The 26,350-nt window shown below is 39.2% G+C and overlaps 1 protein-coding gene across 1 annotated transcript in view; it reads right to left on the bottom strand.

Annotated features, from left to right (window-relative positions):
* The window catches only part of LOC136885511 (intermembrane lipid transfer protein Vps13), a 1,358,975-nt gene that overhangs the window by 1,188,229 nt on the left and 144,396 nt on the right, over nucleotides 1-26,350 (bottom strand). Inside the window, exon 8 of the mRNA XM_067158109.2 lies at nucleotides 12,377-12,608. Within this exon, the coding sequence (XP_067014210.2) occupies nucleotides 12,377-12,608 (232 nt within the window). The remainder of the gene's footprint in view (nucleotides 1-12,376; nucleotides 12,609-26,350) is intronic.

A 26,350-nucleotide genomic window follows, 5' to 3' on the forward strand; every position in this document is an offset into this window, starting at 1 on the left:
GTTTGGCAACATGGCCCGGAAACTTTGTTACAAAAACGAAACATGCTTGTGTTGGACAGTTACCAAGGACATACAACTGATACCGTAAAAGATATGATGAGGAAAGGAAAAACCAATCTTGCGATAATTCCCAGAGGACTCACTACTATTCTACAGCCGTTGGATCTGTGCGTGAACCGGCCTTTCAAAACTGCAATGAAACAGTTGTACACCCAACGGATGTCTGATGGTGATCACGCGTTAACACCAGCCGGATGAGTGAAGAGGCCTGAGTGGGACTAATATGCAGCTGGATCAAGACCGCATGGGCGTGCATTCCGAACCATCTAGTATCCAAAAGCTTTAAGAAATGTGGAATTTCAAATTATGTGGACGGTAGTGAGGACGACTATTTATGGGAAGATGCCAGCGACGAAAGTTCCTGTGGTGAAACTTCAGATGACGACGGTGAATTGTGAATGACCTGAGGATTAGACAGATTTTATTTACGAATTTTGTTAGTTTTTTATTAATTGTAAACTGTTTATATTTATATGTGTGGTATATTTGAAGAAAATTAAATAGATATGTAAGGTATTTGATTTTTTATTTTTTTCTGTTTTTTGCAATCTCAAATTTAGGATGCGGGTCTTATTCAGTGGCAGGTGGTATTCGAGATTACGCTTCCTGCTGAAACTTCATGGTTTTATCGTTTCTTTAAATTGCAAAGACGATATGATTAAAATTTCATACAACTTGCAAGCAGTTACAAATAAGCAACGATTAACAAGTGACAAAATACATCACTGTTACAAACTATACCTATAAGAAGAGTCCCAGTTTCTGGGGATATTTATCAAGCTTAACCTTGGTTTCAATTGCTGACTATTTAATTCCTTAAGGTCTTTTTTTTTTTGCGTCGCACCACGACACAGATAGGTCTTATGGCGACGAAGGGACAGGAAAGGGCTAGGATTGGGGAGGAGGCGGCCGTGGCTTTAATTAAGGTACAGCCCCGGCATTTGCTTGGTGTGAAAATGGGAAACCATGGAAAACCATCCTCAGGGCTGCCGACAGTGGGGTTCGAACCTACTATCTCCCAAATATTGGATACCGGCTGCACTTAAGCGACTGCAGCTATCGAGCTCGGTCAGGATTTTCTACACAATTTAATTGTGTTAGGCGAGTGATAATTTGAAGAGATTATTCATTGCTACTACCTTCTACACCACATAGTAAGAAAAGTTTAAAATAATGTACAAGATCATAAACATATTCTAAGAAATGTTCACTATTTTAAACCTTACATTATCTCTCTGTTCTACTAATTAATTGTAATTTTTGGTTCATTTGGTTTATTTCATTTTTATTAAATTCTTTTAAAACTTTAATTAATTATTCATGTAGAAGGGTCAAGTTCCCCATCGCTAGCTCCCTGCCTCTTTTCTCATGAGTTAGCTTTGGTCCCGTGCAGTTTCTTCCTTGTTTGTGTTGGGATGTCATATTTGAGTAGTCTGACACCAAGTAAGTGTGCTTCCTTTGATGGTCATCCTTGTGTTAATGTTGTCGTCGTCGTTACTACTGCTTCTTCTTACAATTAGAAAAAGCAACCAAGATAATCTATATACAGCGTGATTCAGCCGCCCCTTCCAAAGTAGTTTTATGCAACCCACAATATTCATTCCATCCTGAAAACATCTGCCCTGCCAGTATGCTCAGACAACACAACCAGATATCTCTATATTTACCACCTCACCATGATAGGACGCCATAATGTTATACTCTTATTAAACACTGGAAGACGTGTGTGTGCTTTCTAGATCATATGAACCTGACATGCTGGCAAAACACTAAATTGATATTGTGACCGCAGTAAACCTAATACCTGCTGTAAGCTGCCCAGTGTGCCATACAGAACTGTATACTCTGCACGGCTCTACTTCTAAATTGACGTTTTGGCAGATTTTGGCTCTGTCTGGTGGTTATGCGCTGAAGTATAGGCATCCAACCAATCCCAATCTGCCATTCATATCGATTTATATAGGCAGAGCACGATCTTGAAACCCAGCTGCCAACTCTACTATTTACATTCGCCACATGGTTAACCTATCTCACTCAGCGTGTATATTATCTGGTACGCTTCGCGATCTTTCGCATTTTCCTTCAGTAATTAGTGTGTTTTTCATATTGTTGGAGGGTTCTAGTGACAGATCAGTGGAGTGTTCCCTTTGTAGGCCATAACCTCCTTCCTGTGCCAGCCATTAGCTGTGAGTGATGTTTTACTTCCTCATTCTCTTTTATTCTTAATAATATATTCTCTTATTAGTGTCAGATGTTGTTAGTAAGTGTAGTTTTTGTGAATTTGTTTTTAATCCATATTCATTATTTTTTCTGAGTATGGTATTACATTTTACAAGGACTGCTTACCGCGGTGGTATTGCATCACCTGTTCTCGCGGGCGTATCGCGCTGGCAACAGAGGAAAGGTGATGCTCATTTGTTTTGCAAAACTTCAATTTAGAAGTAAAGCCGTGCAGAGTATAGTGTAGTTGGTAAAGGAGTAGCAGAGCGGGTTAGCATGTCAGGGGGGAAGTTCGAGTCCGGGGCGAAGATTACAAATTTTTTAAATATTTAATACATCCAAAACAATGGACGATATTCAGTTAAGATCATAAAGAGATGTCAGCCATTTTGCAATTAGTCTTTCACCCCTCCATGCATACATCAGATTTTTTGAATACCTTCTGCATATTGCCTACCGATTTGATGTAAAAGCATGGTAGATTAGAAATACCGAAGACAAAGTCAAAGTTGCTATGAGGAGCAGCAGATAGTAGCACGATTTCACTCTGAAATGGGTCTAATCGTTTATCAGCCTAGACGTGGAGGAATAGGAAATTACAATGACAGGAATACTGATCAAAGATTCTTTCGTGACCCATTCAAATCAGCTAGAATTATCAGAATCAGTGAAGAAATAATTAAGAGATTTGCAGTGATTCTGCATGCCATATCTACTGGACTTTCTGTTGATGTCGATAAATTTGATAACATTACTTCAGACACAACAGGTATGTAATCTTGAGTTATATCCGTGGTACATCCTTCCATCTACCGTGCACAAGACCCATATATATATATATATATATATATATATATATATATATATATATATATATATGGAGGGAGTACAATTGAATCGGCCATCGTACCAATAGGTATGCTGAGTGAAGAAGCACAAGATGCAAGATATAAGCACTTAAGGCAACAGGGAGGGTCATGCAAATTGTATTGAGAATACAACATTCAAGATGTGTTTAACAGGTTTTTGTTAAGTTCTGACGCGGTAATAACAAGTGCTTCTCCTTTCTTGCATAAGAAGAATGAGCCTTTGCCATTTGATTGCGGCAGTTGCTACAGGAACTGACAATTTACGGCGGAACTCAAACCTTGTATGCTGCGGACGAAGAGGATGAGGATGCCGACAATTAAAGTGCCAATGATGACGACGAAGATGATTTCTGGGAACAGTGAGTAAAGATAAAGCCACATTATGTTACTAAAAAACAGAGACTATTTTCAAATCAAGGGAATATATACTATAGAGAGTGGATCATGAAACATCAAAGAGTGAGAAACAAAAAGTTAGCCTTGCCATTGATGCTTTCCTGGCCCGTACATATAGACATGATACTGTATAGGGTTTTGGACTTATGCCGTGTCAAGAAAATAAAGTGAAATTCTTTAAGTTTCGCAGAGAATTCTGCTCTGCGTCATCAGAAGAAAATCTTGACTGTCCACGAGAAAGGCTTCTTAAACAATGACTTTTTAAAATTTAGACGTAATTACAGAAGTGGAAATGGTACGTTCATTCATCACCAGATAGCTCCCCAGACATGGCACAGCGCTAGCGTTCGAAGCGGAAGCTGACCGAACCATCAGAATCAGTCTAAGAGGGTCACATAACATGTGTATGTAACATATGACATTGACACAAGCCTGGAATGAAACATCTGGCAATGAGAAACGTATGAATTTGGAAAACACAGAGACGGAATAATAATAGTGAAGGAAACTACCTACGTAAATCCTTAATGGCTGGCAACCAGGTATTACTTAATTGATAGCCAGTGTCCCTGTTGAAAGTGTTAGCATTTCTATGTATTTCCACAGCTTCCCGTATAATACAGGACCTGCAGTGTCTAGTGTGGGTAAGAGCTCGAGCATCTTGGAACATGACGACATGACCCGACGATAGAGTGTACTCAGATATTGCCGATTTGTCTGGCTGGTTGAGACGAATATTACATTCATGTTCCTTGATACGGGTACCAATGGACCAGCATGTTTGGCCAATGTATACCTTACTGCAAGTACAAGGAATTACGTATACCCTGTCATGTGCGGCGGTTCACGACGCGCCCTCCGCGTATGAATGAGTGAGCGAACGGACTCGAACGGGAATCGAATCCGCGACTCCAGAGTATAAAGCCTGTGATTTGAAAAGTAGCAGGCACATAAACACATGTATATATGAAGGGAAATTACAGGAGAGTTTGTATATGTCTATAATTCATAAATTAGAGTAATGATGATAATAATAACAATAGAAATGACAGAATAATCCAAAGAAAGACTGGGAACATTCGATGTAGCGTAGAAGTTCGTAAGCCAAGAGCTTTGTGTCTTAATATTGTGAAACATTGTGTAAGTGGATACGCATTTCCTTTGGAAACGTACAGAGTCACGTGTAAGAGACATACAAACAGCTTCCACAGTGTTCTGGAACATCACATGTAATTGTAACATGACTAGGTGGTTTCGTACTAAGGAACCAATCAGAGAACAGTGACACTGTGATGTGTACGAGTGGCCAGTTGAGGTGGTGTTACTCAGTGAATTATTCAAGAAGGAATAAGGAAGGCTATATAACCTCATAACACGTAAACAACAGGGCTTTTGACTTTCATCCCTCGAAGGAGGCTTTTGATTCACAGCGCTCGAAGGAGGCTTTTAACTGTAGACTCTATTGCCGAGAGAACTGTTAGTGTGCTGGAATAATTTGAGTAGAGCCATGACTAAGTAGCTGAAAACTGTTAGCAAGTTACAGGCACACTAGGGTCTTAAAGTAAGTGTGATTCATCAGTGAACGATCACAGGATTTTCCACACCAGTAGTCCAATTAGGTGTTGGAATATAGTCATCAGTGTAAACCAGTAAGCACTCGTAATCAGGAGAGTGTTACCTCGCCGCAAAAGCTACGGGCTCCAGGGACTTCAACGCAGAAGAAAAGAAGAGAGAAGACCTCAACTGGACGAGCTTCAATTCTACTCCGTAGTTAAGTATTCAACCAGTGAATTTACTTATTATGTGTACTTAAATACTTAGAGACATTCAGAAAGATCTGAAGTTGAGAAGATATTGAGTTTGAAATGGTGTCACAGTATATTGTGTTAAATCTGTATATGAGATCGATATATATGTGTGTGAATATTCTAGGGTGTCAGAATATAATCAATATTCAAACTTTGCCGATCTGACTATACGCTCCCAGAAATCCGAACCCAAGTCCTCAGCCTGTTGTTATCCCTAGGGTCACAACAACCCCAGGACGTATAAGTGGGGAAAATTTGTCCTTGGTTTTACTCAGCCTGTGAGCAATTTTAGTGGCGGTGCCAAACACGGTTTTCTGCTCATTTAAGTCTATTTACCCGCACACATTTCACAAGCTGCTTCATTTACAACAAGAGTTCGAAATGGCGCCCTCCCGCGTTAATGCAGGCATGGCATCGTCGCACAAAGTTCTGCCATCCCGGCGTCTTAAGAACGCACAGACGTTAAACAATTTTGATTATTAATAACTTTTTACTTGAACGTTTCCGGACTACCGTTCCTTATATGAAATTGATCCATTTTCCAACCTCAATCACCCCTGAAAGTTTGTATCATCATCATGGATACACTCTGTATTTAGTATATTTAAGAGTACCAGTACATGTCTAATAACAAAATGTGAAAAATAAAGCATTCCAGATTAAAGTGACATTTGTCCAGCTAGATATGATTCCAGGCCCACTGTGCGCTGCCGGCACATTCTGTCGATTGTTAGGCGAACTCCTAACCACATCTGCTACACTACACTGCTGGAAACATGCTGGTAGTACGACGAGAGCGGAGTACATGCGCCATCCGGTTCGGTGTTTAAGACATTAATTACTGCACTGTTATCTAGTTTTATGCATTGATTCCCTTCTTTATTAAGGCCGGTCACGAGGCACGACACATTAACACAGTTACATGGTAAAAGGATGTTGCTACATGATTTCAAGGCGTCATGTTTTGCGAACGGATGATATAACATTTCGCTAGGGTTCAGAACCGTGTGCAAAATGTGCTCACTGAACATTAGTACCATACAGTACGCCTGCAGGGGAATAGCACCCCTATAACCATGTGCACATTAGTTGGGCTGCAGCAAATGATATTGGAAGGGGCTGCTGAATCACACTGTATATAAAAGCAAGTCGGTTTGTAGCGATCAATATATAAAGGTATAAAAATTAAAATAGACGTGAATTAATGAGACACTTTCAGGCATCTTAGAAATTTACAACATGGTACCAGAGAAGTTGATGACCTCAGAATCCCTAGAAAAATAGAAAATTCTCAAAATTTCGCTGAGGGGAGCACGCAGGAGAGGCTTCACATTTTGCGCCCAGCATAAGAATGCAGTAGTACATATTTATCAAAGCGATAATCTACAACTTTCGTGGGCTTAAAAACTTTCACAAAATTCCTAATTATTAACCCCCTTCCTCCCAAATCAAGATAGCAGCACTATCTGTCAGACAAGCTAGAAAATTGAAATTTGGCAAAATTATAGCTTTTAGCCTGTAACTGATGGAAAAATTCCAAGCTGTTTAAATTTTTCACTTTTTACTTCCCCCCCCCCGAAAAATATCAAAATATGGAGGCAATTTTAATGACTTGCAAACCTTCCTTTCGAGGTTTTTGGTGGCTAAAGGTTAAGTCGTATCACAAAACGGATGGCACAATCTTAGTTCAATTTGGAGTGATCTATAGCTTTACTCCTATGACTTTTTGTCGTATCTCTCTCCCTTATACATTAGATGTGGCTGTATTTCTCGACTGTCTATAAAGTTTGTGATTTTTACACGTATATTTCATCATTTGACACACTTATAGTACAGATAGACATCAAATTTGGCACATATATTGACAAGCCCGATTGCCATATGCGAACCAAATTTCATGATTCTAGCTCGCACATAAGTATGCGGAAAATATGGAAGCAATTTTAATGACGGTGCAGACCTTCCTTTCGAGGTACCCAAATTTCACCCAAATCAATTCGTAAATATGGGAGATACGAGAAAATGTTTTAGGAACAAAAATGTAGATAGATGAAAAAAACTGTTTGTCGATATGATCAACGGTTCACGAGCAGTGAATCTTGAAATTAACGTGCCCATGCTTATCTGTCATCTATATATACAAAAGCAAGTTGGTTTGGAGCAATCAATATATAAAGGTATAAAAATGAATATAGACATGAATTAATGCGTTAATGCGGCACTTCAAGGCATCTCAGAAATTTACAACCTCGTACCAGAGAATCTGATGACCTCAGAGTCTGTAGAAGAATCGAAAATTCTCAAAATTCCCTGAGGGGACACGCTGGGGGCTTTACATTTTTCGCTCAGCATAAGAACACAGTCATATATATTTATCAAAGCAATAACCTACAGGTTATATTTACCACTTGCAAACCTAGAGGATTCCTGGGCTTAAAAACTTTCACAAAATTCCTAATTTTCACCCCCTTCCCCCCAAATCAAGATGGCAGCACAATCTGCCAAAGGAGCTACAAAATTGAAATTTGGCAAAATTACAGCTTTTAGCCTGTAACTGACTGAAAAATCCCAAGATGTGTAACTTTTTCATTTTTTACCCCCGAAAAATATCAAAATATGGAGACAATTTTAATGATGGTGCTGACCTTCCTTTCAAGGTATTTGATGGCTAAGGGGTAACAATCTTCGTTCAATTTGGAGTGATCTACAACTTTGGTCTTATGACTTGTCATGGTACCTCTCTCCCTTATACTATATGTTAGGTTTGGCTGTATTTCTCGATTGTACGTAAAGTTTGTGACTTTTACATGTATATTTAGTTTGACACACTTATAGTAAAGATAGTCATCAAGTTTGGAACATACATTGAAAAGTCCGATTGCCATATGCAAGCCAAATTTCATTATTCTAGCTTGCATATAAGTATGTAAAAAATAATGTAAAGTGTTAAAAATGTACCGATATTTCATCCTATTCAAACTTTCTAACTCATTCTAACCTGTAAATATTGGAGATAAAGTATGAGAAAATGTTTTAGAACCAAACATGTAGAACAATAAAAGGGGCGTATAATTGATAGTGACTGTCAACAGGAGGGTGTCTCCTATTGTAATCAATTTTCCCCATATCCACTTTAACTAGCAGTAGGAATTTTTTCCTTCTCCAACTCCTGTGTACCCGGCATTAGTAAGGACGGCCTACCATTTTAATGAAGAATTCACTTCTCGGTTCAACTAGCAGAAGGCAATGGAGTATGCAATTTTTTGCATATCTCCCCAACCCTATTCTGTCTGGCAGTAGGCAAAAGAGTGCCCATTATTATAAACAAGTTTACCCATTTAAAATGTGACTGGCACTAGACAAAGTGGGCTAATATTAAAATCGAAACCCACCCACTCGCATGTGACTGGCAGTAAGTTGAATGGCATTAGGGAAAAGGGCCTGTCATTATAATGATAACAGCATAACTCAATTTTGACTGGGAGTAGGGAAGGTGCCTGCCATTATAACGAAAGCTCATCAACTATAATATGTCTGGAAGTAGGAAAGGTGGCCTGCCATTGTAACAAAAACTCCCCAAATCCATTGTGACCAGCAGTAGTCAATGGGGCCTGCCATTATAATGATACTTCCCAACTCGATTGTGAATTTCAGTCGGCAGGTGTGCATGCCATCATCATCACAGTTCTATAACTCGCACCTTACACAGGAAAGAACGTATGGAGACCTCCCAATGGCATTTCTTCGATAATGCTATGAGGCGTGCAATTTAATAAAGTTTCAATCACCGTGTGTATAGTAATTTACATAAAAATCCATATACAATATAGCGAAGCATGGGCACATTTGCTAGTATCTAATAAAAATAGGTATGCTACAATTCTAAACTGCAATTTAAACTATCCTCATTACAACAGGTTAACTGAAACAATAGAATTCTATTAAGAGCTATTCCTAGATAGATTTTTACCCCCACTACACAATTATGTAATGACAAAGCAAGCAAGCATTATAATTTCAAATAATATAACTACACTACAGTAATTCTAAAGTGTGTTTTGGGGCCGATGACCTTAGATGTTAGGCCCCTTTAAACAACAAGCATCAACATCATCACCATCATCAACAACAAAGTATGTTTAGTCATATTTTAACAACAATTGGTTAACTGAAACAACAGAAATGTGGTTAAGTCTAAATCCCTACCAGAAAGTTTTTTTATTCCTACAAGCCAACAGAAAGTAAAACTGTCCTTAACCCAAACACTTCATGTTTAATCGTCCCGCGCATCCGCTTAGAAATGGATTCAAATCTCCCTCAACATAAGTAAGCCACCGGATCAGAACTACTGTGCACCACTCTGAAATAAGTGCCATAAATGGAATAGCAACCAAAATTTTCATGTACAGTTCAGTGAAGCATTCAAAATAACGTAAAAATCGGGTTATGAGAGAAGATCTAAGCCTAGTCATTGTCACTTGAAAAAATGTGGTCTTAATACATTTATCTTTGTTCCAATATAATTTGATGCGAGGCTTATGAACCTGGAACATCAGAATGCAGAGAGCAAAGTAGGCCTTAAGTTCATCATTAGTGTCAAACCACTTGCCATTGCCATTTCTTTTTTCTTTTTCTCCTATCTGGGTCCGATATTGTTCCATAGTGTAAATATTTGTTCACCCGCACAATGTGGGAAAACAACAGGTCCATAAACTCCAAAAACACAGACAACTCTAATACAGAATTACCTAAATGTTTGTCTCTCAATTCCCCTGACAACCCTGGAGAGCCTGTCAAGTGATTAATAATTGGATGGTTATCACTAGAGCCCGGATTTCCATGCACTATCAAATCTCAAAATATGCATGCATTCATGCACTATCATATGGCAAAACATGCACAATAAACTGGAAAATATACACAATCATAAGTAAGTTCCTTTTGAAACATTGTACAACAACTAAATTCTCTAAATTGTCTTAATTTACGCCCATCCGTTTATCTGTCAGCACCTTCTTAAGCTCAGAAAATTACCTTTCTACGTCACAAGAAGTGACAGGTGCATACTCAAATGAAGACGTTTGGGACAAAGTGATATTAAATTGTACGTCTTTCGCATTTCCACCACAATATGTCTTATATAAGATTGACGAATTAAAAAAAAAAAAAAAAATCAGGATTTGAACGGATCACTTTGTTCAATTTATATCTACCTGCCGCGACTACTTCTCCGTGCAATGATGACAGACACATTTGAATGTCCTTAATAACTGGTAATGACTGCCTGCTACGATTGCTACAATAACAAAGTGACAACTGAGAGATCCGGGTAGGAAAATTCAGGATAACAACAAAAGAGGGTTCAGTGTGAAACCAAGGTTTGTAAGTTACTAGCTCAGTAACGCGGCGTCACAGAATTGCGATACATGTTTTGTTCGTCTAACATAGACGAAAAAATTACCTAGTAACGATTAATGCACAATTTACGGTTCAATTTATAACCATGTATAACTGGGACAGCTTATTCCTAAGAATTACAGACATCTGCGAGGGCTTTCCACCTTAGGTCAATGTTTACTCAAGCAACAGAGAAGTAAGTGTTTGGTTAATTGGATTATAGGTCCTCTACCATATGTGGTTCTAAATTAGGTTGGCACATAGGATGCCAGGGATACATTCTCGCCATCTCTCAGAAATAGACATACTGTATAACGTGGAAACAGAGCCCCAAATTCTGCAAACCAACATTCATAAAAGGGAAGAAGAGTCATATCATGCAATATAAATGCCCAAATATTTAGTAAAGCCAAAATCTTCAAAATATGCATTATGCATGAATTTTCTCCTAAGAAGGCCAAAACATGCAAACATGCAGGAAAAAAGAATGGTGATTTGGAATCGCTAACCCATAAAACAAATATTTGCAAAGTTTGAGAATTGTAACCAGCTTATTTAAAAACATGCATATGCATGGAAAACCGGGCTCTAGTTATCACTATTACTAACCCACACCCAGTCACTATATTTTGCTTTCACACGCAGGGCTTTAGGTAAGATTTCACAGTCACTCATATCATATGAAGAATCACTTTCACTTAAATTCTCTTCTTCAGCATTATATTAATTGTCATCACTGTCCTCCGAATCACTGTTTAAAACACTTTAAATTAACTCAGCAATAGCATCTCTGTCACTGGCCTTACTACACCCAGACTGACCAACACCTGATGAAATGTTTGTGCATTCAGAAGCTACAATTGGGCAATAAATACTAGTGCAAATTCTTAGAAGGATAGCTGTAAACAAGCCACATTCCTGTTTTATACATAAAAGTTTGCAAAACAGAAACCCTTGCAGGGGGGATCAAAATATAAGCTAGTACATAAGACATGGCGCAGCGCGTGGAAGTCTCGTCATTTCAACTGAAGGCCGGCGTAAAGTATCAATTATGCCGGAGAACTGAACTGCCTACTTAGAACTAGGGCCTAAGCATTTAACTGGTGAGAAAAAGGGAAACCACGGAAAACCATCTTCTTGGCTGCCGACAGTGGAGTTCGAACCCAACTGGGCAATAATTTGAGCATTCAGTTACATTGCCTTTGCCCTTTCAGGTGGGGAGTCACATTCCTTACTGATCTACTAATAATATTCAGCAACACAAAATATGATGTTATGTACATGGTGGTTCTAGGCTAATAAAGTAAACTCGTGTCCTCATCCTGAGGTGGCACAGATCTTTTCAGGAACACCCCCAATGGAGGTGAGCTGCATGATCCATTTCAACCACATACCAGCACACCTGCCATTCTAAAATTTCTGGTAGTACCGGGAATCGAACCCGAGCCTCCGAGGACGGCAGCTAATAACACTAACCGTTACGCCACGAAGGCCGACTAGGGTAATAAGAACACTGGAAATTAGAACAGAGGAAGTCTGCCACAAAAAATCAGTTACCTTGAGCAAAAATGCACTCTCTTTTCACACCAGTATTTCATGACATGATTAATGCAAAATCATCCTCACCTCAGCCTCCACTTGCTGTCGCACCAGCATGATGTTGAACACATCTAAGGCTTCTTCACACTCTTCAAGAATGTGCTGAATATGCGCTGCCTCAGGAGGGTCCTGAAGTTTCTTCCGATATGCAGTAGCATACTTACGGCACATGGTACGATGTTTAAGCACAGAATGCCAGTCAATAACTTGTGACACGTAACCTCTCTGTTCAAGAACGCACTTCACAGCAAACTTCCACCTGATGAAGAAAATGTCAATAATAATAATAAAATTAATTTAAAAAAGAAAATAAGACAGAAATATGACTGTTATACATAACAGTGAATGACAGATGTAAATACACAGAATAGATATGATATTATCTGCAAGGTGATACAGAAGCAACTTGCAAAGATTGCTACCATGAAATAATTGAAAGCAGCAAGTCTGCTACCATGTTAGGTAGAGATTATTTGACTTACAAAGATTGGATATGCTGACAGAGTATGGGATCCTTCGTTTTCCGCCAAATACATCTGCTATCATGCCAGTGTGGAGAAGAAAACGCGTAGGTTGTGGGTAAAATTAAATCCCCTGTTATCTATATACATAAAATAAGAGTTTTGTCTGAACATTGCTCAGAATTTAAAAAGAATGGTGTTTCTGTATCGGTCATGTACACAGTAACAAGGAAATCCAATTTTTAGTTTTCCGTGATTTCTGTATGTCTGTTTATATGTACATGCATCACGAGAAAACGGCAGAAGAGAATTTAATGAAAATTGGTACATTAAGTCGAGGAATGAACCACTACAATCTAGGATATAAATCATTCTATTCACACTGAGTAAAATGGTGGTTTAGGGGAAGGACTAATATTGAATTCTCAAATATTTATACTATTAGTGGCCTTATCGATAAATACTGCAAAACTAAAGTTATATAGAATTAAATTTTGATTGACTTATAGATTTTTTTTTTTTTTTGCTAGGGGCTTTACGTCGCACCGACACAGATAGGTCTTATGGCGACGATGGGATAGGAAAGGCCTAGGAGTTGGAAGGAAGCGGCCGTGGCCTTAATTAAGGTACAGCCCCAGCATTTGCCTGGTGTGAAAATGGGAAACCACGGAAAACCATCTTCAGGGCTGCCGATAGTGGGATTCGAACCTACTATCTCCCGGATGCAAGCTCACAGCCGCGCGCCTCTACGCGCACGGCCAACTCGCCCGGTTTATAGATTTTTACCATACCAGCTATGATAACAGACATATTCATGAATTTGGATTTTTGTTGCTAAGTCCATATCAATGCCAAGTCACGAGAAAATGGATAATCAGAATTTAATAAAAATCCGTATATAGAGTTGGGGAACAAGAAACTACAGTCTAAGTTATAAACAATTTTATTCACCCTGGATGAAATGGTAGTTTAGGGGAAGACGCCTAAAATTTAATTCTCAAATACCTATGTTATTGGTCCTATAGAAATATACTACATAACAGAATACATAGAGAATACAATTTTCGATCATTTATGTTTTATACAGTTTTACCGTACCGACTATGATAAGAGTGGTGTTTGAGAGTCGGAAGAAAACTAAATGTGAAGGCCTACAATATCAAAAGCTCATAAAATTAATCAGCAATAACATTTCGTTGACCATTGTTTGTTGTGATGTTCTTTGTCCCTTATGCTGTCACTCATCACCGATATCTATCAATCAATCAATCAATCAATCAATCAATGCTGATCTGCATTTAGGGCAGTTGCCCAGGTGGCAGATTCCCTATCTGTTGTTTTCCTAGCCTTTTCTTAAATGATCACAAAGAAATGGAAAATTATTGAACATTTCCCTTGGTAAGTTATTCCAATCCCTAACTCCCCTTCCTATAAACAAATATTTGCCCCAATTTGTCCTCTTGAATTCCAACTTTATCTTCATATTGTGATATTTCCTACTTTTAAAGACACGACTCATATTTATTAGTGTACTGATGTCCTCGCACGTCATCTCTCCACTGACAGCTCGGAGCATACCACTTAATTGAGCAGCTCGTCTCCTTTCTCCGAAGTCTTCCCAGCCCAAACTTTGCAACATTTTTGTAACGCTACTCTTTTGTCAGAAATCACCCACAACAAATTGAGCTGCTTTCCTTTGGATTTTTTCCAGTTCTTGAATCAAGTAATCCTGGTGAGGGTCCAGTACACTGGAACCATACTCTAGTTGGGGTCTTACCAGAGACTTATATGCCCTCTCCTTTACATCCTTACTACAACCAATAAATACCCTCATAACCATGTGCAGAGATCTGTACACTTTATTGACAATCATATTTATGTGATTACCCCAATGAAGGTCTTTTCTTATATTAACACCCAGGTACTTACAATGATCCCCAAAAATAACTTTCACCCCATCAACACAGTAATTAAAACTGAGAGGACTTTTCCTATTTGTGAAACTCACAATCTGACTTTTAACCCCGTTTATCACCATACCATTGCCCACCGTCCATCTCACAACACTATCGAGGTCACCCTGCAGCTGCTCACAATCTTGTAACTTATTTATTAGTCTGTACAAAATAACATCATCTGCAAACAGCCTTATCTCCGATTCCACTTCTTTACACATATCATTGAGATATATATATATATATATATATATATATATATATACCGGGTGGTACAGCTGCCCCTATTCACGCAGTTTTATGCAACCCGCAGATTATAGTCGAACCTAAAAATATTGACCTTGACTACTCACTACAATGTCTGCTCTTACAACGCTTTCCATAATTCGTTTATTCGTGTCAAGCAAATCAGCATTAATGATAAAATACCGATTGATGGTAAAGAATCGTGAAAATTGTGTGTCGCAGAAACGTCCTGTACAGAGAATATTATTGGTGAATGACTAGAAGTAGCAGCAACACAACAGCGCTAAACAGCAACCCGTGATAGCCGAGCTTGCTAAAAGTTAGAGGAGAGTACCGGTGTTCGTTAGTAGGCGGTTCGAGTCCTGTGTCCGACGAATATTTTTATTGCGTTGTTGATGTTCAAAATGACCACCTGCTTCGTTAATGCACATCTGAGCACGGTGGAGGAGACACATTCTTGCTTGCTGCAACATATGTGGTGGAATCTGCCTGCAGGCTTCCGTGATGAGCCGCCGTAAATGATTCGGGCTCTCAGGCTCATGCTCATAGACTCTTTCCTTTAAATAACCCCAGAGGAAAAAGTCGAGTGGAATAAGGTCAGGTGATCTAGCCGGCCATGTGACCGGACCCCATCGTCCAGGATATGTCCTATGCAAGTGGTTCCGTACTGCCAACGACCAGTGTGGGGGAGCTCCATCCTGCTGGAACCACATCCGTAACCGTGTCATAAGGGGCACATCCTCCAATAAGAGTGGGAGGTATTCACGAAGAAACTCTAGATAGCGTCGTCCCGTGAGGTTTCCTTCGAAGAAATATGGTCCAATTATCTTGTCACCTAGTATCCCGCACCACACGTTGACGCCCCATTGTACCTGAAATCGAGCTCCCCTGATCCAGTGAGGATTTTCAACGCTCCAGTAATGGAAGTTGTGACGATTAACAGTTCCGTTGTTGTGAAATCTGGATTCATCACTAAAGAGAACGTCCATTAAGAAATTCGCATCAGCTTCAACTCTTTGTAATATCCATTGCGAAAATTCTATCCGTTTTGGAAAGTCATCTCCGTGAAGTTCCTGGTGCAGCTGTTGATGGAAAGGGTGGAATTTATGGCAGTGCAATATTCGCAGTACAGATACATGACTGATGTTCAGTTCATTTCCTATGGCCAGTGAGCTTGTGTGCGGGTTGTATGCAATTGCATTTTGAACAGCTTCGTCGTTATTTCCAGACGTCACTGGAGCATCCCGAACGGGGGGTAATGTATGAAATGACCCCGTTGCACGCAACCGTCTTTCAACACGTCGAAATGTATCTGCAGTTGGCAGCCTTCGTCCAGGAAATCGTTCTTGATACAAGCGTCTTGGCTTCCCGTGCATTTTGCCTTGCTTCTCCATAAAGTAGTACCATATTCACATAATCATCCCGTGAATACATAATGTTTGCTTTCGTGCTAACCGTACAGTACGTGCTCAAACGTTGCTGCTAGGATTACGATATGCTGTTTCATGTGCCCTACGTATGAAGTGTAGACCGCTATTAGTTGGTCTTCGAGTCGAACGTGCACAGTTGCTTGGTTGAATGGGTGGGTCAGAATGTTGACAACACGTGCACTGCGCTTTGTTTGCTTTCGTGCTAACCGTACAGTACGTGCTCAAACGTTGCTGCTAGGATTACGATATGCTGTTTCATGTGCCCTACGTATGAAGTGTAGACCGCTATTAGTTGGTCTTCGAGTCGAACGTGCACAGTTGCTTGGTTGAATGGGTGGGTCAGAATGTTGACAACACGTGCACTGCGCTTCATTCCCTGTAGTCGTTTGCCATATGGAAGTCGCATGTTATTATTCCTTTCGTATGTATGCTTTCTTTGTAAAGGTGGCAAATTACTTTTGAGACTTAACAATGTTAAATATTTATTACGAATGGCCTTACAAGTATAATATAAAAATAAAATTGAAAAGCTCGTAACTAGATTCGAACTCTAAATGCCTGCTAACATATCGTATGCTCGCTGCGATTGGTGCCATGTAGCCACTGCAGGTGACAAAGAATTGGTCTCGTAGCTCTGTACTAATGGAATTACCTAGGCTATCGCTTCGATACTGATCGTTGATGTTAAAAGTTCTGAACTCGAATGTGCAAACACCACAGTGAACTAAAGAATCGCATCTCTCTTACGCCCATATAGTTGCAACCATTTTCTACGCGTTACTTGGTTGAATGAGTCCAGCGTTATGTTTCAGGTGGTATTCACAATCGGTGCTTATGTGGCGATATTTATGATACCTGTTTATTGTAACTTCCGTAGAAGAATATCTGAGACTTCAGTAAGGTCTTCGTAAACGATGCCTAGGCGAATACGAAATGACATTAAAAAATGCATGACTCAAGAATGGTTGGAACCCTTCCTGCTTCGAGTAACCCATCGAGGTACGTCTTCCATACGTAATTCCGCGCAGCTATTTGCAACGTACAAGCGCCATCCTTGTAACTCTGTATTCACGAGGAGAGCGGAAGTTCCCGCTTCGACAAGTTACTGATAAGTTACAGCCTTATGGTCCCGTTTTATGCCTTTTTTTGATCGCTCTAACGGTAGTAATTACATGGCGTAAGCTATCACATCTGCTGTACAGCATTTGCGTGTCACAGATTATAAACAACAGTGCAAAACACGTTTCTATCAATTTCGATGTGATGAGACTGTACAAAATGGTGGTGCATTGACATGTCTGTAATTGGTCTTACCCTATCACGTTTTCTATGATACCATGACCGCCCTTTCTATCAAAAGAAAATGGCCTCTTGGACCAATCAGATGCGCAATTCTCTACCGACAGCTATAGGCGTGTTTATGGTTTGTACAGTATAGTAACATTTCGTAAAAATTAGCAGAGTATTGGACACCGCTCTACATACAATGGTACAGTGTTTTTAAGATGGACCTCACTTACTGCCTCTTGTACCATTTTTCCATTGTGCGGAGAAGTCTACATCGGGTTAACTGCACATAACATTGCTGTAAGGTGTTGCGCAAGATGGGACTAAGAGGCATTTGCATCCTAGCTGGTTGCATATATTCGGGAAAAAATAGGGGCAGCTGTACCACCCGGTATATATATATATATATATATATATATATATATATACATATATATATTAGAAAACATAAAGGTCCAATAATACTGCCTTGAGGAATTCCCCTCTTAATTATTACAGGGTCAGATAAAGCTTCGCCTACTCTAATTCTCTGAGTTCTATTTTCTAGAAATGTAGCCACCTATTCAGTTACTCTTTTTTCTAGTCCAATAGCACTCATTTTTGCCAGGAGTCTCCCATGATCTACCCTATCAAATGCCTTAGATAGGTCAATCGCAATACAGTCCATTAGTCCTCCTGAATCCAGGATATCTGCTATATCTTGCTGAAATCCTACAAGCTGGGCTTCAGTGGAATAACCTTTCCTAAACCCAAACTGCTTTCTGTCAAACCAGTTATTAATTTTGCAAACATGTCTAATATAATCAGAAAGAATGCTTTCCCAAAACTTACATGCAATGCATGTCAAACTTATTGGCCCGTAATTTTCAGCTTTATGTCTATCACCCTTTCCTTTATATACAGGGGCTACTATAGCAACTCTCCATTCATTTGGTATAGCTCCTTCAACCAAACAATAATCAAATAAGTACTTCAGATATGGTATTATATCCCAACCCATTGCCTTTAGTATATCCCCAGAAATCTTACCAATTCCAGCTGCTTTTCTAGTTTTCAAATTTTGTATCTTACTGTAAATGCCATTGCTTTCATAGGTAAATTTCAATACTTCTTTAGTATTACTCACATCCCCTATCTGGACATTATCCTTGTAACCAACAATCTTCTTCATATTGCTGACTGAATACTTCTGTCTTTTGAAGATCCTCGCATACACACTCCCCTCATTCATTAATGATTCCTGGAATGTCCTTCTTGGAACCGGTTTCTGCCTTAAAGTACCTGTACATACCCTTCCATTTCTCACTAAAATTTGTATGACCACCAATTATGCTTGCCATCATGTTATCCTTAGCTGATTTCTTTGCTAGATTCAATTTCCTAGTAAGTTCCTTCAATTTCTCCTTACTTCCATAACCATTTCTAACTCTATTTCGTTCCAACCTGCACCTCCTTCTTAGTCTCTTTACTTTTCTGTTATATTATAGTGGATCTTTACCATTCCATACCACCTTTAAAGGTACAAACCTATTTTCACATTCCTCAACAATTGCTTTAAACCCATCCCAGAGTCTGTTTACATTTTTATTTACCATTCTCCAGTGATCATAGCTACATTTTAAAAACTCAATCATGCCTGTTTTATCAGCCATATAGTACTGTCTAATAGTTCTAATTTTAATACCTTCCTTTCTTTCACATTTATTTTTAACTACGACAAAAACAGCTTCGTGATCACTATTACCACCTATTACTTCGGTTTCTCGATAGAGCTCATCTGGTTTTATCAGCACATCCAAAATATTCTTCCCTCTAGTTGGTTCCATCACTTTCTGAATCAGCTGTCCTTCCCATATTAACTTATTTGCCATTTGTTGTTCATGCTTCCTGTCGTTCGCATTACCTTCCCAATTGACATTTGGTAAATTGAGATCATGTCTGTCTCAAGTATTATTACAATATTATAAGTCCACCTGTTCAATACAATACAACAGGTGGAACAGGTGGACTTATAATATTGTAATAATACTTGAGACATACGTCAACTTCAATACGGAACCAAAATGAGAATAGTTACTTGTTACTTGTAAATTGAGATCACCCGCTACAATCACGTTTCTTTCCTTATCGTTTCTCACATAGCAGATTATCTTATCATTTAATTCTGAATCAGCGTCAGCGCTACCCTTTCCCGGTCTGTACACTCCAAAGACATCAAGTTGCCTATTATCTTTAGAGATGAGCCTTATACCCAGAATTTCATGTTTTTCAACCTTAACCTTTTCGTAGCTTACAAAGTCTTCTTTCACCAGAATGAATACTCCCCCTCCTACCATTCCTATCCTATCTCTACGATACACACTCCAGTTCCGTGAGAATATTTCTGCATCCATTATATCATTTCTCTGCCATGATTCAACTCCTATTACAATATCTGGTAAGTATATATCTATTAAATTGCTTAATTCGATTCCTTTGTTTACAATGCTTCTACAATTGAGCACTAACATTTTTATGTCATCCCTACTTGATTTCCAGTTCCCTGTTCGCTTAAAACCGCTCCCTAGGCCACCCTGTTTCCCTGAATGTACCTGCCTATAACCCTTCTAAACAAGTTTCCTAACTTGTATGTACCACTGCGGTTTAAGATGGGATTACTGCTGCGCACTGAGTATAACAGCCTGCCTGAATATTAGTGGGAAATAGCAGGGGAGTTAAATGAATTTCTTCTCCAACATACCATTCCTCTGGTTCATATATTTTCTGATATTGCTGGTACGTAACACACTGGTTCATCATAGTATTCCACTTATACCATCCCTACTCTAACGCGCTGATTGGATTGATCATTGTGCACAATTAACGAAATAATGGTAGAGGCACACTTATGACCTGGTCTAGACTTACAATTTCGGCCTATTCCAAATTATAGCACCACAATTCACTAAATAACAAAATTCAGCCTGAAATGAGCCGTTCCACTTTTATTAAATTGTACATTGATTTTATCCCAATTAGCAGCCCAGGGGGGATTTCTCCTCTGGCTTAGAGAAAAAGAAATTGCCTCAAGTCAGATAGATTTACCCCCTGCCAGTGTAGTGAATTGAGATTTTCCAACCAAAACAGGCACTCCTAAGAAACAGAAAGTAAAAGGACATAGTTTTTGCCCTGGGACTCTCCTCTCATTGCCCCCCCTCTCCAGCCCTCCTCCCGAAAATAAAAGCGTGTTCACGCGTCATGGCTGTCTACGGCCTGGTCATTCCAGCTCTGGAAATTTGGACTGTTAGATCGGCAACATAACACTGTTCGTCAAAAGTGAGAAAAGGTGTAGTTTTTAATTTGATCGAGTATTCCATATGATAGCATTGCTTGTAATCGCGACATTACTACTGGAGTCAATGTAATGACCTATGTTGATTTCAGTTGGGAAAACCACTAAGGCAGTCTTTCTGAGGATGTAAAAAGGCAGGTGGAGAGTGAGAGTCTGCCATTATAATGAAAATTCCCCAACTTGATTGTGACTGATGGTAGGCAAGAGGGCCTACCATTACAATGAAAATTCCCTAACCCAGTCTTCACATAAAAAAAAGATGTTTGATGACTTCCCTGTCGCATTTCTTTTTTTTTTTCCTGCTAGTTACTTTATGTCGCACCGACACAGATAGGTCTTACGGCGATGATGGGACAGGGAAGGGCTAGGAGTGGGAAGGAAGCGGCTGTGGCGTTAGTCGCATTTCTAGGGTACTGGTAACGTTAAGAGCTATGCAATTTATTACAATCTTACTCACAACCTGTACACCACCTAACTTAGAATTCTGTATACAATGTAGAATTTCATAGCGAAGCACGGGTACATCAGCTAATTCCAACCAAAGTTGGATACTATGTCGCATGTCTGAATGTAATGTGTCTAAATCCTCTAACAGATAGTTCAGGACAACTATTACAATAAACAATTGCCTGACAAATCAAATGTGATACACCTAAATACAGTATTCTCAACTAGGGCCAATAATCAACAGACAATCCAAAGAGAACAGTTCCACAAATAGTTTAAGCAGAGTAAGCTCGCAGAGGAAGGTCCAAAAGAAAAAAGACATCAACTTAATAAAGGCCCAAACCCCAGGATTTCCAAGCATAGTACAAAGTGGGATATATCTATGAAATTAACAGATAAGATACTTTCCAATGCCAATCTATAACAACATTAATTTACCTCAATGCAATTGGCTTGCTGAGCCTAACACTGCAGAGGGTATTCCGTCAGGATAATCTCCCTTAGCGTTAGGCAGTCCCATGCTATATCTACGAGGCAGCAGCACTTTGATGAATTTATGTGTCATTTCCTACCAACGGCTTCATCAGGCTTCCTAAGGAAGAACACCACCTCCCTTAGCCGTTGCTTTTCCCATAGTTTTTTGTCTGATTTGGTAGTGGCTGGCTGCCCCTCAGCTGGACAGTCGCAGGTAGTACAATGTACTGTCTCATACGGTAAAACATAAGTAAAACAAAGACCGTAGATATGACCATCAACCAAAAAGGAACAGACTCAAACCTCTTTTTGGAAGGAAAAAAATTAGAATCAGTTTCTCGCTTCAAGTACCTCGGAAGCACAATCTCCAAAGACAATATTGTCAAGCTGGAAATATTCAGCGGAACACCAAAAGCATCAAACTTTTACAATCAAGTCAGAAATCTACTCTGGGACTGTAAAACACCACAAAAAGCAAAATCAACCCTGTACCACACCTACTTCATACCAATTCTCATGTAGAGCTTAGAGGAACATACTCTATTAAACAATGATTACAGCAGAATTCAGGAAACAGCAAACGATTTAGTAGAACTATGAATCAAATTACATGAAAGGACAAAATCAGGAATGAAGTAAACAGGAAGGTAGCTAGCATTGAGGTCCTTATTACCAGTGTACTAAAGAACAGTAGACTTCAGTCGTATGAGCACATTATGACAATGAAGAGTGAGAGACCTGCCAGAAAATACTTCGACCTTACTGTCCAATACAAGATTTATTGCTCCACCTTCTCAATACTTAAAATTACACTTACGTCATCCCCTCCGCATCCCTCCTCCTCTCTTGCTGATCTACGCGGCGTGACGCTCACTGTCTGTCTGTTGCACTCCTTCCAACTGCTTGTTCCAAACAAGCGCAAGGTGAGTACTCGTTATTTCACACACACACACACACACACACACACACACACGCATGCACGCACGCACGCACGCACACACACACACACCCCCCTTAGTACTTTCTCTATCAGATTTTTCGAGTTAATTCTAATTTTGTTCTTCAGGTTCTTTGGGTTCTGACTGAATTGAGACTTCCTTTAGACACAGCATTTGCTTATGCTACATAGAACAAGTCCAACTTTCTCAATTCGTCACGTCTATATTGGTCATACTGGACAATTCCCTCTGCGCCATCATGGAACTTGCTCCCAGAACTTTCCAGAAAACTAAGACTTCACTTGAATTTAAATGTTAAACACGAGTCCAACCGTCAACCTAGACTTTGGCATCAAGAAATTTTAAACGACATCACAATTATTTTATTCATTTGTTAATTTTAACATATTTTGGTCATATTTATTATAACTTATGTATAAGGTTTTTACTTGTATGTCATTCCACTACCATCCATCCTCTTGTTCATCCATATTAATTTAGTTTATGTCTTTTGCTTGCAATTTCGACTAAGCTGATGATGGTCCCAATAATGGACCAAAACTAGTACCTGACACTATCATACTGTAATGTTTTGTTAAACGTTAAATGATTTTAAGTATTGAGAAGGTGGAGCAATAAATCTTGTATTCATTTTAAGTTAAGTCTTAACTCAATACGGAACCCAACCATGAAGTTTATTACTTTAAATTACTGTCCAAAGAAAAAGGCCGAGGGGAAAGTGAAGGAAATGCTGAATAGACACAGCAAAATCAAATGTGGAGGAGAAAGGTCTCAGATGGGAAGTGTTCTGGAACAGAAAATGTATGCAGACAGGAAGAGACGGCAAGTGCTTTTACACCACACCCAGGAAACTGGAGTTGGAAAATAACAATAATGATGATGATGATGATGATGATGACGATTGTACAAGTGATATATCTAAGCTTAACCACTGATAGGGTCTTGTTACAAGTTTTATCACAAATATCAATCGAACCAGAAATTTTTCTATTTACGTGGCCAAGAATTTTATGAGAATGGTCCTGCTCTTGGAAAATATACAACAATAATAGTAGTCCTCTAGTGAAGTTAATAAAAATACTCCATATATAAAAAGTAAAGGTGGTGGATAGCAGGGTCCTAACCAGCTTGCTGGTGGACTTGAGCGAAATAAAATAGCTCTTGCAGACCAAACACCCATAAACCTAAGGGTTAACAACCTTGAAGGTAAACAACCTGTCCCTCACTAGGGTGGCCATGTATATATACTCTGTGGACTCAACACAAAGGGAAATTTCAACAAAGAGAATACCCCAGGTCCACCTCCACTTGTGTTGGCAGGCAGATCATCGGATCCTGGGGAACCCGCAGTTTTATATTCCCCCACATAAACAAACACAAAACAAGGGAAAATCACCTACCTAGCTACAATCAACATCAACTCCTTGCTAAAGGTAAGTAAACTTAAACATACCCTAGACATGCTGGACAAGTATAACATCAAGACAGCAGCATTACAAGAGACTCGGTTCACGGACGAAGACATGATGGAATCCTAAGGACACAAAGGGACACCAGGCATCAGGGTGATGAAGATGATGCTACACCCAGGCACTGGTTTTGCTGTTCATCACAGGAAGGTCGATTTCATAATAGGATTCACTTCACCTAATGGAGAACCTCTTCATTATCCCTCAGGTTCTGCAGTACAGCATATACAACAGTGAACTTCGATGCATCCATTAATGACACAAAGAGGAAAGTCCTAGAATACTACTGGAACATTCTAGAGGAAATCCTGGACAAGATCCCACAACTCCATACCAACATACTCAAAAGAGATTTCAACGCACAAGTCAGCAAAGAGAAAAATGTAGTATACAGTAGAACTTAGGTAATTCAAAATCCCACCAGATTCGAAGAAACTCTCGTTCCCAGAAACATGAGGTACAGTTTTGCATGTTATTTAAATTGTCTAGTTCAAAATATGGATATTTCGTAATTCGAAGAACAATGTCGGTTCCCATTACCGAAATTCAGACTTTTAATTCCAAACTGCCTTTACTTTTTAAAAAATTAGTATTTTTCAGAGTAATTTAAATTTAAAATTTAGCCGCATCATGATAGAATGCGTCTTCCAAAACCTGCTGTGGTAGTTTTCCGCACTTTCACTCAATTCAGTGCGTCTACAGGTGTGCTTCACATTTGCTAAGTTTGAGTCAAATTGTAATTCTTCGGTATTCAGCATTTTAAAGAACACCACAATTCATGTAGCAGACAGTGTGCGGAGAAGTAAAATCCGCGAACACTGGCGATGCTGACAGTTGGCAAAAAAGCCTGCATATAATCAACAATATTGTCAATGCCAATGAAACTGCATTGTTTTTCTTAAGGCTGAGCCCAAACGGACTTATGGTTTCAAAGGAGAGAAGTGCCAGCGAAATCGTACAAGGGTGGGGGTCATTGTACTGTGTTGCAATCTACACAGAAGCGTGAGACCTTGTTTCCTCGTCATAGGAAATCCCAATAAGCTACCATGTTTCAGGGGCGTCTGGCACTTTCTGTGCAAGTACAAGGCATCTAAAAAAGTCCAAACAGTACAGTAAACCAGGAAATAAAGCATTTGCACAATGGAGCCAGAGTAATTTGTCCTCATCTTTGAATACTGTGTGTTTTTCTTTCATTGCATAAGGTTATGTTTGCCAGTGATTTATCCAAATGCATTATTTGAATAATGTAAATGCACCTTGTTGGATACTTTTCAGAAATAGCTTTCTCCATGGCACTTGAAAGGTTTAAAATCTGAATCAAGGTGATTGCATGCATTAATGGGTCTTAGAATACTTTGTGATGTGGCAATTACGAGAAGAATTATGAGAATTATGAGAGAAGTACCACAGCAGGAAACCGTACAAGGATACAGTCACTGTACTGTGTTGTAAACTTGTAATGCAGACTGAAGCGAGAGACTTTCTCTCCCCGTGTCATAGGAAACTTCGATAAGCCACGATGTTTTAAGGGCATTGGGCACTTTCTGTGCAAGTACATCTAAAATGCATACAGTATAGTAATCCAATGAATAATGGACTTGCACAGGGGAGCCAGCATAGATTTCTCCTTGTCTTTGAATCGTGTCTTTTTTTCTTTCGTTGCGTGACGTTATGTTTGTCAGTGAGTTATCCACGTGTGTTACTCGAATACTGTAAATGCTATAATCTATTAGTTTCATGGTCCATATTGATAGTTCAAGTACAAGTATGAAGGATAAGTTCTCCACCTAATCAATACTTAATTTAACATAGTGTCAATATTATTTACATACAAAGACATTACCGGTTTCGACCTGTAAATAGGTCATCTTCAACTGCTAGAGAACCTACTTAATAGCGACTACAGAATAAATACTACTAAAATTAAAATTAAACAAGGATT

Source organism: Anabrus simplex, chromosome 1 (assembly GCF_040414725.1).
Source record: "Anabrus simplex isolate iqAnaSimp1 chromosome 1, ASM4041472v1, whole genome shotgun sequence".
Classification (NCBI taxonomy): Eukaryota; Metazoa; Arthropoda; class Insecta; order Orthoptera; family Tettigoniidae; genus Anabrus; species Anabrus simplex.